Here is an 11,763-nt window from a genome sequence, read left to right as displayed (position 1 = left end):
CAAAATTTCTTACTTCTATAAGATATCATACAAAGTATAATTCTTGCCTATAAAGCTTTGTATTAATCTTAAACTTCTAAACAAATCATCATCTTAATCGCCGGAAAACATGTTACCAGGCACTACCGTGAGGGTAATCGTTGAAAAAGGGACAGATCGTCGTCCGCAGTTTCCACCCTCAAGTCTAGTAAACCAAGAAAATGAAGACAGGAGTCCCGTGGCCTAACCAGCCCATGCGACTTTAGCGTGTAGAGGCGTTTTGATAGCTAATAGTCGGCACAGTCATCGATCGACCCGAGAGGTACATTCCGGAAAAGTGGTTCACGGTATTACGTCAGATGCAGTTGCCGTGAAACAGCATATTAGCACGCCGTCGACGAACCTGAACTATCTTCACCTCGGACGAACGAATCGGTCTGCTGGTTACGGTTGACCAGGATCTTTTTAGGTGGGTCTACGACTGAGGCTACAGTTGCCAAATTCTATTATATATTTATAAATAATAATACTTATATTCTTTTCTTTTTGGATGTCCAAATTAAATTATTGATATTTCCTGTGATGAATCGGTGTGGTGATTTTCGCTGAACCATGCGCCGCCACACGTCAACGCTGCTAGTACTTTTCCAACTTGCGTTTTCGGCACAAGGAGTGATTCCGACTTGTTCAAATTAGTTCCTGGGACCTGCTGGTTGCGTCACGCTGCACGAATGCTTGTATTTAACGAGTCGCAAGTCATCCTTGTATTTCAAATCGAAGACTGCATCTCCACCACCTTTTATTAGTTCTCGTTGATCTCCCCCCCTCCCCCCCCCCCCCCCCCCAATTAGACGAGGCCACTACCCTTTGGTAAGTCCTGATCCAGCCACTTGTTTATGCTCTCTTATCGTTGTGAGTACTGCCACTATGTCTTCGCACTTCAGGCGTTGTGATTGTGTTTGCTTCAAATCTCCTCACTGTCTCTTAGGTGGTAAGAGAACAGATAGTCTTGATACAAAAGAGTTGCAGCTTCTTGCGTAGAAGTCTAAGGTGGCGCAAAATTTTGTTGCAGTGCTCGTCTAACAAAGAAAAATGTTTTGGGGCTGAACAGAGATAGCACCTCAAGCATATATACTTCAATCATCTTGTTGACACGCTTGAATGGAGAATAAGCTCATTACCCGAGTTGTCAACCGTACGAAACAGAGACTGACTCTAAGAATTGGCCTTCACAACCGCTTTACCAAACTAGCTGTTATTGAAATTGGCGAGGAGTACAAGGTGAAGACTGGTTTGCACTGGACTTATCAGGAGTTAACACTAGAAACCGGTATCTTTGCGAAAAAGCTCGTCATCAGCACGGATGACTGCTTCGAGAGTGAGCGCATCACCATTCACGATTTACCAGGAGGCAAACTTGAGGCTAACAAAGTCCCTCGGACCCAGGTTCCAACTAGTGAGGTCGAGCGAACCGACTCGACGTGGGATAGTTGGTTCTGCCTGCCGCAGTCCTTAAGTTTAAATTTAAGGTTTTGCAGTCAGGATGAGTGTAGATAATCCGACTATTGACGGTGTGTAAAACAAACACACTGGAAGCATATTTTGATACTGAATACAACAAATTTCGCACACAAAAATATCAGCTGTTCGAGAGCATTATTCTCAAACTTGTGTTTGCTCTTCAGAGCTCTGAATATTCACACGCGAATCAACCTCTGGGTCATCAAGAGCAATCCCACCAACACACGATTGTCCTCAACTACAACCTTTCCGTCCCTCAAAAACACCAGACAACGAAAAGCACCTAACCGAGTCGCGATCTAACGTGGTCCTGCTCAGTTCAGATAAGTTGGATGACGTCGATCGTCCCGCTGTTCATCGGCGGCTTTACAACAAGGTTATTATTTTCAACAAATGGGGTCGTGCGGTGGCCGCGAGGCGCGGCGAAGGCGTGGCTCTGCTGGAGCGAGGCGCCTGGAAGGCTGAAGCAGAGATGGAGAAGCAATTGGTTGGGGGGGGGGGGTCCAGGAAAACAGCGATGCGAGATGAGAAAGGGAGGAAGGAGGCAGGAAACCACAAATGATCCCGTGGCCCTATCGAGACGCAGCAAGAGCGGCAGAACTGCGCAGTCCAGACCGGCATGGGCATTGCTCCATCGCCGCACCATCGCCGCACCATCGCCGCACCATCGCCGCCCCATCTCGAGATACCTGGTCGCTACTTCGTTCATCATCATTCATCCGATCTCCGATGCTGTCAGTCAAGAACTCTATTTTGGCGCCGACCACGTCATCATCGTCCAGCGTGTCAGTGACCCATGCCCGCTCTGACGTGTCATATGTTCATCTACCGCCCACCATTACATCCATGTCTTCTGTCCATCCGCTAGTGTACAAATTTGTAGGGCTACGGAGACATGTACTCTCAACATCTGATGATTTCAGCGGTTAATTTTAATGTAGATTTGCAATAAATTTTCCCCCGTTCTTAGCCCTTCTATTCCCATCCCCACTATTTGCACCTGTCTCTTATTCACATTCCCATTTTATGAAAAATGGTATATAACTTTCAAAGCAATTCATGTTTCTTACTTGGGAAACCAATCCTAATCTATCTACGTAGATACATTAAAAATATAGATAAATTTAAAATAATTAGTAATAAATAATATAAATAAAATTACTTTTAAAATTAATTTTTCATTTTCCGAGTTTCTATTGTCCATCAACCTTTTGGAATGAAAAAATAAAATACACAATAAAAAATACATTAAAAAGAACAAAAAATAGGAAGTAACAAGTTGTACAGAAATTTAAGTCAAAAACCTAAGTACAAATTCATTTCCCTTTTTTAATTCATTGTCAAACATAACGTCAACGTGTTATGTTCAAGTACAACAAAATTTATTTTATGAAATGCAACCGTCTTTTGTGCTGCATTAGAAAAAGGTAGGCATGGGTTCCTACATGTACTTACTAACATGGTACGTAAGCCAACGTAATAAACATATTGAATATGATCCGATTTGATTTAATTGCGAATACTTTAGAGTTCAATACTTTTCCGGCGATGATTTCTGAACGTTCGTTGGCGTTAGACAAATGCACGGAAGGATCTTACAAAAGGCCTTCGTCGTGGTCCTCCCGAAATCCTAATCTCGAGGCGACCCACGTTTCGCGCGAGTCTTCATGTCGGCCAATGTTGTAGGACCGTGTGACGGACCCTCAGGTGGAATCACTGGAGTACCAGTATACTGTACAATTCTATTCTATTCTATGCAATAGAGTGTGGATTCCGAACTTCAGACAATGGATCTTCTCAGAGTGACAGTCCGACAAGTAGTCCAACAATCCAGATAGGTCCTTGGTCCGACTTAATGCAGCCCTTTCCAACTGCGCGTCTTCTGAATCCCCTGCACCTGATCGACCACTGCGTTTACAGCTTTCTCTGACCCCCGACGACTGGTTGACCCAAGCTCTGCAAAGCTGCGTGCGGAGTGTTTTTTTTGGATAACCTGCTTCCCCTAGTTTCACATCGTAGTTTTCACGACGGAACGCAAGTTCATTGAGAGTGTTGTTGCTCCGCGCGTGGTCAAGTTGTTATTAAGCGCCGCTGAACGCGTGAACTAATCTGCGGGGTGTGAGATTCACCGTTCAGGGGGAAGGATTCACGTCAGCAAGTCACTGCGTTTGAGATGAATGCAGGAAGGTCGGCAATGGTTGTTGGAGTCGGAATTCGTGGTGCAGATTGGGATGGACACAGAATGGGAAATTGTCTCGCATGGGAATTGGGTGGACATGAGCTGAATTGTGTCGGTATTGTGAGATGTCTCGTTGAAAAGTTGGAATTTATCCGGATTCATGCTCATGTGCAAATGTGTACAGACGAACGAGGAAACCAAATAATTTCATGGCTTCGTATTACGAAAAGTGTATTAATGGTTTTGAGGTTTTGATCAGTCCAATTTTGCACACTTCTTACTTTTTGCTCACTTTAAAGTGCTGTTCGTCAAAGAAGACAGGCTTAGTAACTTGAGATTTGTTAACAATTTTTTCGTGAATGGTAATTCATATGTGTGGGTATATATATATATATATATACAACATTATTTAAACTAATATTTCTAAGAATTGGTTCAAGAGCCATTAAAGTTTGAGTTGTTTTTCTATAAAAGTTTATATACGTGTATATATATATATATATATATATATCCACATATATAGATAAAAAATAAACAACAATAATATTTTGATGTTTTGAATGAAAATTCAAATAATTAGTTCTTAATCTATTGATATAACATTTACAAGCTAATTTTGTCCACTAAGAGTCAAACTTATTATGAAAAATCATTGATTGTAAGTTAGTAAATTATATCACAGATGTTACCTCAAAAAATTGCATGATAAAATGAAATCTTAAGTTTTTAAAAGAACCCAAACACTTAGAAAATTAGAAAATAAAAAATAAAAAATAAAAGTAGACTTGTAGATTGATATGTGAATTATCTTTGACCTTGATAAATTGTATCACACCACACATTATTCCAAATATATAACATCACTACAATTTTAAGCAAACATAAGAGTTTATATGCTTGTAAACTTGAGAATATCTTCTGTACGTTTGAGGACATCTATATTTGTAAAATCTATGTTAAAATTATATGAAAACCAGATGTAAACTTTAATTTTTTTAAAAAAAGAAGCACTTATTTATACAGTGTTGTTGTCGTTATATACTGAACTTTGTTTTTTGTGCCCCACATAACGTCCATCCTTCCTTATATATTTGAAATTTATCATGACGTCTAGAATCTTCTATACAAATTACACTTATTCATGCTGACCTGCGAGGCTTACAAAGCCATGCAACCTAAGGCTGATGCGCAAACATATTTAATTAATGGGGATGGGCGGCGACATCAGAATGTGGTGTAATACAAAAGTCATCTCACGCAGCTGTTAGAAGCTGGTGAGGCAGTCATTTACATCATTAAGAAAGTCATAGAAAAGAGAGTGCTTTCTTTCAGCTGCAAAGGATGTTCATCAAACCTGTTAATGTGGTCGGTATTCACTGGAGGAGAAAAGAGCACCTCCGTCAGCTTGGAGCTGCCAATCACATGGGGGGAACCAGCTTCTTAGCGTGTTCATCGTTTCCCATCGTATTCAGCATCGTTCAAAGGAGCGTACAAGTCTTGAGACGTCACGATAGTCCAGTGTCAAGCAATAGTGAAGTACCTTTTTCGGGATCCAGGGTGGGTCAGAGACTTCTATAGCATCAGAATGAAGGAGCTTTGGAGCTGTTGGGAGTGTATCAGCAGCAGCTCGGGAAGAGACGGACGTAGTAGCTGAACATTCTTGACGACACTGAGCCGCAGAGTTTCTTCTTGTTTCACTCGTTGTTCACTACATAGTGCCTTGTGACGGAGAGAGGGGAGATAGAGCGTTTCATTGGAGCTGCAAACGGGTGTAGACGAAGGCATAGCCTAGCACCAGTGCATGGAGTGAGAGAACAGGTGCAGTTATACAGAATTACAGCTGAACGCAGCCAGTCGTGATTATTCGGGAGGATTGAGTGCTTGAGGTGAGAATCTTGGCAAGGGAGCCGAGTTGAGGTAGCGGGAGAAGGAAACTAAAAGGGCGAGTTGAGAATGACAGCAAAGGTAGGGGTGCAGCAGTGTGGGTTGCAGAGTTGGGAACTGGATTGTCTCACGACGCGCACGGTCTACCAGAAGAAAGTGTTGGAAAGCTTGCATCGGTTCTTGATTGTAGAAGATGAGAACCTAGATCATTTCATTCTAGAATCTCAAAACGGCCAGCTTCCCTACCGCTGCCCCGTCCCCCTCTCGCCAAAGTCGCCATTGCCGTTCCTCACAAGCAACTTTACCTCCTCATCAAGCCGGCAGACTGGCGGTGCTTATGGCGTTCCTTGCTCCTCAGGTCAGTTGATCAATGGAGCTTGCACCAATGGCGACGTATCCACCAGTGAAATGGACCAAGCCTGCGACAATTCATCTCAGAACAGCAACAGTAATAAATTGATCAGCACTTTGAAGAGGAAGTTCGGGGGCAGTTTCGTAAAAGAGGTTCGCTCGACTATGAAACCATTTGTCAAGGAACTGACCGAGGGCGATTTTCTCTGCTTAGACAACCTGCAAGAGCAGCCAGTAAGCATGTGGAGCAAAGAGACGTCAAGCACTGAAAGTTCAAATTCCCTTACAACTCGGCGTCCGGCGATATCTCCTCTGACAATTCCTCCCTCGCCACAGCCCGACAACCCGGCGCCCATCCGTTTGAGTCCTTGGTTCACAAAGGCGCTTTCAGTGCCGCTCTCCAGAAGATTTTCGCAGAGAGTTCTCAGGACCCTTGCCGATGGACCAAAACGACTCCGACGACATGTTCATTTACTCGATCCTGAAGGACGCCTCGCATTCAGCCGCCGATTCCTCTATTCTGCAAGAGACCACCTTTGATCCTATGAAAAGCATCCAGGTCAAAATTAAGCAGGAACGATCACCTCGAGCCACCACAACCTCACAGAAGCCTGCGGAAATGAAACCATCTGTTAAATCGCACTACATTGGCGTCAGGCGAAGGCCATGGGGGAAATTCGCAGCTGAGGTCCGAGATTCAAAGAGGAACGGCGTCTGGGTATGGCTAGGAACTTTTGACACTGCGGAGCAAGCGGCACTAGCTTACGACCGAGCGGCCTTCAACATGCGAGACTCTCGCGCTATTTTGAACTTCCCCACGAGGATCACAACCGATTCTTCCTAACCAAAATCATTGCCACTCGCTGCACAGCTCAACACGTGCACCTCACGTCACAGCAACAGAAAGATCAGAATTCTTCACTGCTATCTGTCTTTTAGAAACGACACACTAAGCTTGATAGCAGCCATCTCTTACACTGAGGCATCGATTTACTGCAGCAAAAAGAGGCTTGCGTCTGAGGTCGTTTTAAAGAGCAGAGAAGAAATAAAGCGGCCGCGTGTGCACATGGTAGATGTAAATTAAGAGACACGCTTCCAGATGATCGCATTGCGAATTATAATCTGTACAATACTCTCGTGCCTCTATAACAATTCATCCTCAATTCTCACACAGATTGTTGCAATGAGGTGCAGCGTTTCGATGAGGACAAGTAGTCCAAGAGGGAGCGGTGTGGCTTTCTCGGTGACACCATTTGGGCTCTTCCTCACGGGGGTTTGACAATATGAGAAAAATTGCGGCGCCATGGATTTTTCCTTTGCTTACAAAGAGCACCTCAGTTTCTGTCGGTAGCGAAGCCCAGATCAGACGCCCTCTTCCGTCGTCGACGCTTCGCCACTGACGACGAACCGTCGCATGAGCAGATTTTATCGTCTGCTTGAGCGCCGGAAATTCAATTCGTTCGTCTGCGAGTGCAATGCCCCACCACAAATGTGATCAACGTGATTCTTTTAATTGAAATCGGGTTTCCCATATGAATTAGTTCACAAGAGAGTGTGTATTGTATTCTATTTAATATAGTACCACTGGATTCTCTATTTCGGTTTATATATAGATATATTGCTTTATTCTTGAAATAAATGTAGTATTGCTGTGCTTATTAATCAGAGAAAAACAGTTTGGATATTATGACATGCTGATGCAGAGAGATTGGATAGAGTTGAATGTTTCTGTGGTTGATTTAGAGTTTCGATGGATCTGCGTATGGAACCGTTTTATTTTTGTAAAGCATTTTCATAGTATAAATATGAAGATTCAAACTCATTTTCAATCAAATTAAAAACTTATATATAACTACAAGGTATTTTTAAAGTTTGCAGTTATGTTGCTAATTTTTTTAATAAAAAAAATCCAGAATTATTATCATTATTATTATCATGATGGTTGAAAGTCTTACATAACCCTCTGTGAATTGGATCAACATTGTTTCTTTGGCCTATAATTTAGGCATTTATTATGTTAAAGTTGATTGAAGTATCTCCCTCTTTCGTCTGATGTTTTTTAAACTCACTGTTTTGTCAAAACGAAATCACAAGTATTATTTATGTTGTATAACATATAGACTCAATACAATAAAACATCATTACATCAAACTATTTTCATGTATACATATTGACAAATATGCAAAAAATCATCCTCAAGCTTTAAAAAGTAGTGAAATTCATTAAATTAGAGATGGAAAAGGCTGATTTTAACACGCAATTACTTGAATGGTTTTTATTTTATTTTAAAATTATTTTATATTTTTTAAAAATGATTAAAAAATTTACATCCAATTATCATCATTCAATGTTTTTATCAACCAGAATTTCAGAAATATTTTGATACACTTATCACCCTCAATCACCATCCACCATAAACTCATCCATCATATCATACACCCATCTACCCGTCCACAGATCAACACATCCATGTCGTTCGTGTATTTCATCCATCCATCTTCGGAGGTGAGCACTTGTGAAGAAGGCGGAGACGAAGCCGGAGAAGCTCTTTCTCACCTCCTCTTCGGCCGCCATCTCCAGCGTCGTGAGCAATCTGCTGCAATGGTATGTCCTCTCTGCGCCTCTCATCACTTTTTCAATCTTTGCATTGTTACTTTCAAGTCGTTTAGTCGCTTTGAGGGCGAGAGATTAGCGTTGGCTTACTTTTGGAATTTTAGGGTTAGTGGTGGCAGTGCATCTCTTGCAACAGTGGGACACTGATTAGGGTTTCCGCAATGCTAGTGGTTGCGCTTCCAGGTAACGTTAGATGGGACGTGATACGAAAGAACGATGTTTATGATTTGGTTTTTTTTGGGTGACTCAGGCTTCGGAAAAGAAGATGCAGAACTCCATGCGGGAGATTAAAGTGCAGAAACTTGTCCTCAACATTTCCGTAGGAGAGAGCGGCGACAGATTGACTCGTGCGTCCAAGGTATATATTCATTATTATGCTTCTGGGTTCGTCTAAGGTTTGGAAATTTGAACGCCTGACGATTTCCCTAAGATTATTGTAACCTATGTCACTCGGAGTTCGTTAGAGTAACCGAGATTAGTTCCTTATCAATGCTGCAATTCTCTTTCAGGTGTTGGAGCAACTGAGCGGACAATCTCCTGTCTTCTCAAAGGGTATGTTCACATGCTTGTCGTGCTGTTTAGCACCTCTTAAGTACAGTTGTGTAGGTTTTACATCTATTTTGGTTTTTGGAGTTCGGTTTCGCCGATTAGGGTTTCACACTTAAGGGTTTGTCTGACGCCATCATTCGCTCCTGTTCCGGTGTGCAGCAAGATACACTGTGCGTTCCTTTGGAATCAGGCGTAATGAGAAAATCGCATGCTACGTCACTGTTCGTGGTGAGAAAGCCATGCAGCTTCTCGAAAGTGGCTTGAAGGTGAAGGAATACGAGTTGCTGCGCCGCAACTTCAGTGAATCTGGTTGCTTTGGATTTGGTATCCAGGAGCACATCGATCTCGGAATCAAGTAAGTCTTGTTGTTTGACTGGCAACTTCGGCATTTGATTTACATTTTTGTAAAGAGCAGCAGTCGATACACAACTTCGAATTGGGTCTCATCAACTGCTCAGTTTCTTTTTCCTTTGTCGGCGGAAGATAAACTCTGTCTCTTCTCTGCTCATGTAATTTTACTGCCAATGGTCTTCAGGTACGATCCATCTACAGGTATCTACGGTATGGACTTTTACGTTGTCCTTGAACGCCCAGGATACAGAGTGGGGCGAAGAAGGAGAGCCAAGTCCCGTGTTGGTATTCAACACCGTGTGACCAAGGAGGATGCCATGAAGTGGTTCCAGGTTAAGTACGAGGGAGTTATCCTGAACAAGTCCCAACAAATTGCCTAGTTCTTCGTATCTGTTGCATGTCTCAAGTCCTAGTCCTTCATCCTTTCCAAGGATGTTCATAGGCTGACGCTTTCTTTTTCATGCAGCTGATTAAGCTAAGTTAAATATGATCCTACTGTCTCATGATTCAACCTTTATTGGTTTACTTGCCACTGTGAGATGATTGACTTGGGGTTGAATGAATCTTGGAATTAGTGTTTATCCTTTATGCTTTGTGTGATAAAAATAAATAAAAATGGATGTGGCAACCATGTACTAGCTCTCACCCTCTGCACTCGCGTCTAAGTTTGATTTCGAGTGTTTATGCTAATGAATTCAATATGCAGACCCACTAAGAATCCACCACGAATGGATTAGATTTCGGAGGTTGTTCATAGGCGTAACTGCAGTTTCTTAGTGTAATTCAGCATTAATAAAACCTGGTTGCGTATCCACACTAGAAACAACACCCAAAGAAGCCAATGTTGTTTTCGATCTTGGTACTAAGTGTTATCTATGAAGTGTAAATTTTCTTGATTCACCTGAATTTGATTCCAACTCACGGAGGTTGTCGAAAACACTGGTGTCAGTCTTCAGTGACTTCTTTAATCAAGATCAGAGAAATACCGCGTTATTGTCCCTCACTCCCGATCGCGCCCGCTTTCGATTTACTAACGTTCGTTATTTTGCGTACTTCGGTAGTGACGAAGCGTCCCGGTAACTAACTATTCCAACAATTCTCTATGTCCTGAAGGATCCTTGAGAACATGGATACCCCCGCCCAGATTTGGTTGCAATCTCAATAGCATTGAGATTGCAACTCTTACCGAACTGGTGTACAAGTTTTCAATTATGTCACTGCGAATCACAAATAGAATTACCTTTCCTAGAACGTAATGATTACTTGATAGTGAAATTTGAACTGATCTGTTGAAGGTTACAAGATTCATTGTTTCTAGGAATAAGTTCTTTGATACAAAATGAGTCGGATGGAACTGAATCTGTTAAAACCCATGTTACTATATCATTCTTTTTCCTCGTACACATGACAAAATCTAACACTAAAATTAATAAAATACAGTGACCTAGTTATGGTTAAAACTTAATTGTAATCCTAATGCGTATTCTGTAGTATTTTTAACCACATTAGTTAAATATCATACTTAATTTTATTCTTCTTCTCTTCTTGCCGTTATCGTACTGTAAACATTAAGGACATAAATAAACGCAAACAAAAATATATTGATTGTGGTTGTTCTGATTTTTTTGGTCCTGAAATTTCTTTCTTAGAACCTTATCCCCCTCAACCTGGAGAAAATCACATTGTGATCAATTAGATTTTATTATCTTGGAATAAATTTTGTGAAAACAATCTCCTCTTAAACCAGAAGTGAACAACTAGCAACTGGTTTAGTAAAATGCAAAATAAATTGGTGTTCAGTAAATTGTCCTGAATTCATTCGGAGGATTTATTTGAGACAACTTTTTGTAGTGTATCCAGTATTTTACCAGATTTTGTTTATATAAATATATATATATATATATATATATATATGCATATTTTTTTTGTGGCGTGGCGTTTGTTGGGCAAACGGAGGTTGCCGTGAGAATTGACAACTCCCTCTACTGAACAGCAGTGAGGACATCGCATGGTCATATAACCATAATCGAACCATAAAACCATGGCCGACTCTGAGCAGCCTGCGTGGGTGATGCACGTGATGTAAGCGTGTGGTAGGTGATATGGGGACATGATACTTTCTCCAAATGATCGCCATTGATTCGAGCCATGCGTTTATGCTCCAAGGAGCCAAGTCAGAAATCTGATTCCTATGGGAGTTGCGTCGGTGAGTGGTGGGTGTGACGCGGAAAGAGAGGGGGCAGAGTCGGTGACAGTGAACTCTTAGGCTTGTTTATCAAACATTTGCAGTGGCCGCCTAAAGCTTTCGCCCAGTTGGGCTGGATAGCTTATGTAGC

General features: G+C 41.8%; 2 protein-coding genes across 3 annotated transcripts; both read left to right on the top strand.

Annotated features, from left to right (window-relative positions):
* The first annotated feature begins 762 nt into the window (after positions 1–762).
* Positions 763–1,646, top strand: LOC141044906 (uncharacterized). 2 transcript variants are annotated; one of them, XM_073531111.2, is made up of 2 exons: positions 763–849; positions 1,091–1,646. In XM_073531111.2, exon 2 carries the CDS (start codon positions 1,141–1,143, stop codon positions 1,534–1,536), a length of 396 nt encoding a protein of 131 aa, XP_073387212.1. In that variant the 5' UTR covers positions 763–849; positions 1,091–1,140; the 3' UTR covers positions 1,537–1,646. The 2 variants fall into 2 exon arrangements, with proteins under 2 accessions (XP_073387212.1, XP_073387213.1); XM_073531112.2 differs by having other exon boundaries at positions 1,052–1,646.
* Positions 1,647–8,476: 6,830 nt separating this feature from the next.
* Positions 8,477–9,942, top strand: LOC112293860 (large ribosomal subunit protein uL5z). Its single transcript, XM_024543785.3, has 5 exons — positions 8,477–8,518; positions 8,778–8,885; positions 9,037–9,079; positions 9,236–9,431; positions 9,612–9,942. The coding sequence occupies exons 1-5, from the start codon at positions 8,516–8,518 to the stop codon at positions 9,805–9,807; spliced, it is 546 nt and encodes a 181-aa protein (XP_024399553.2). The 5' UTR covers positions 8,477–8,515; the 3' UTR covers positions 9,808–9,942.
* The last annotated feature ends 1,821 nt before the right edge of the window (positions 9,943–11,763 follow it).

This window comes from Physcomitrium patens, chromosome 2, assembly GCF_059467195.1.
Source record: "Physcomitrium patens ecotype Gransden chromosome 2, ASM5946719v1, whole genome shotgun sequence".
Lineage (NCBI taxonomy): Eukaryota > Viridiplantae > Streptophyta > Bryopsida > Funariales > Funariaceae > Physcomitrium > Physcomitrium patens.
This window is presented reverse-complemented; position numbering and strand designations above follow the sequence as displayed.

Coding starts and splice junctions, on each gene's coding strand:
- LOC141044906 (XM_073531111.2), top strand. CDS start 1,141: ATGGAGAATAAGCTCATTACCCGAGTTGTCAACCGTACGAAACAGAGA.
- LOC112293860 (XM_024543785.3), top strand. Junction 8,886..9,036: donor GATTGACTCGTGCGTCCAAG/GTATATATTCAT, acceptor ATTCTCTTTCAG/GTGTTGGAGCAACTGAGCGG. Junction 9,080..9,235: donor ATCTCCTGTCTTCTCAAAGG/GTATGTTCACAT, acceptor TCCGGTGTGCAG/CAAGATACACTGTGCGTTCC.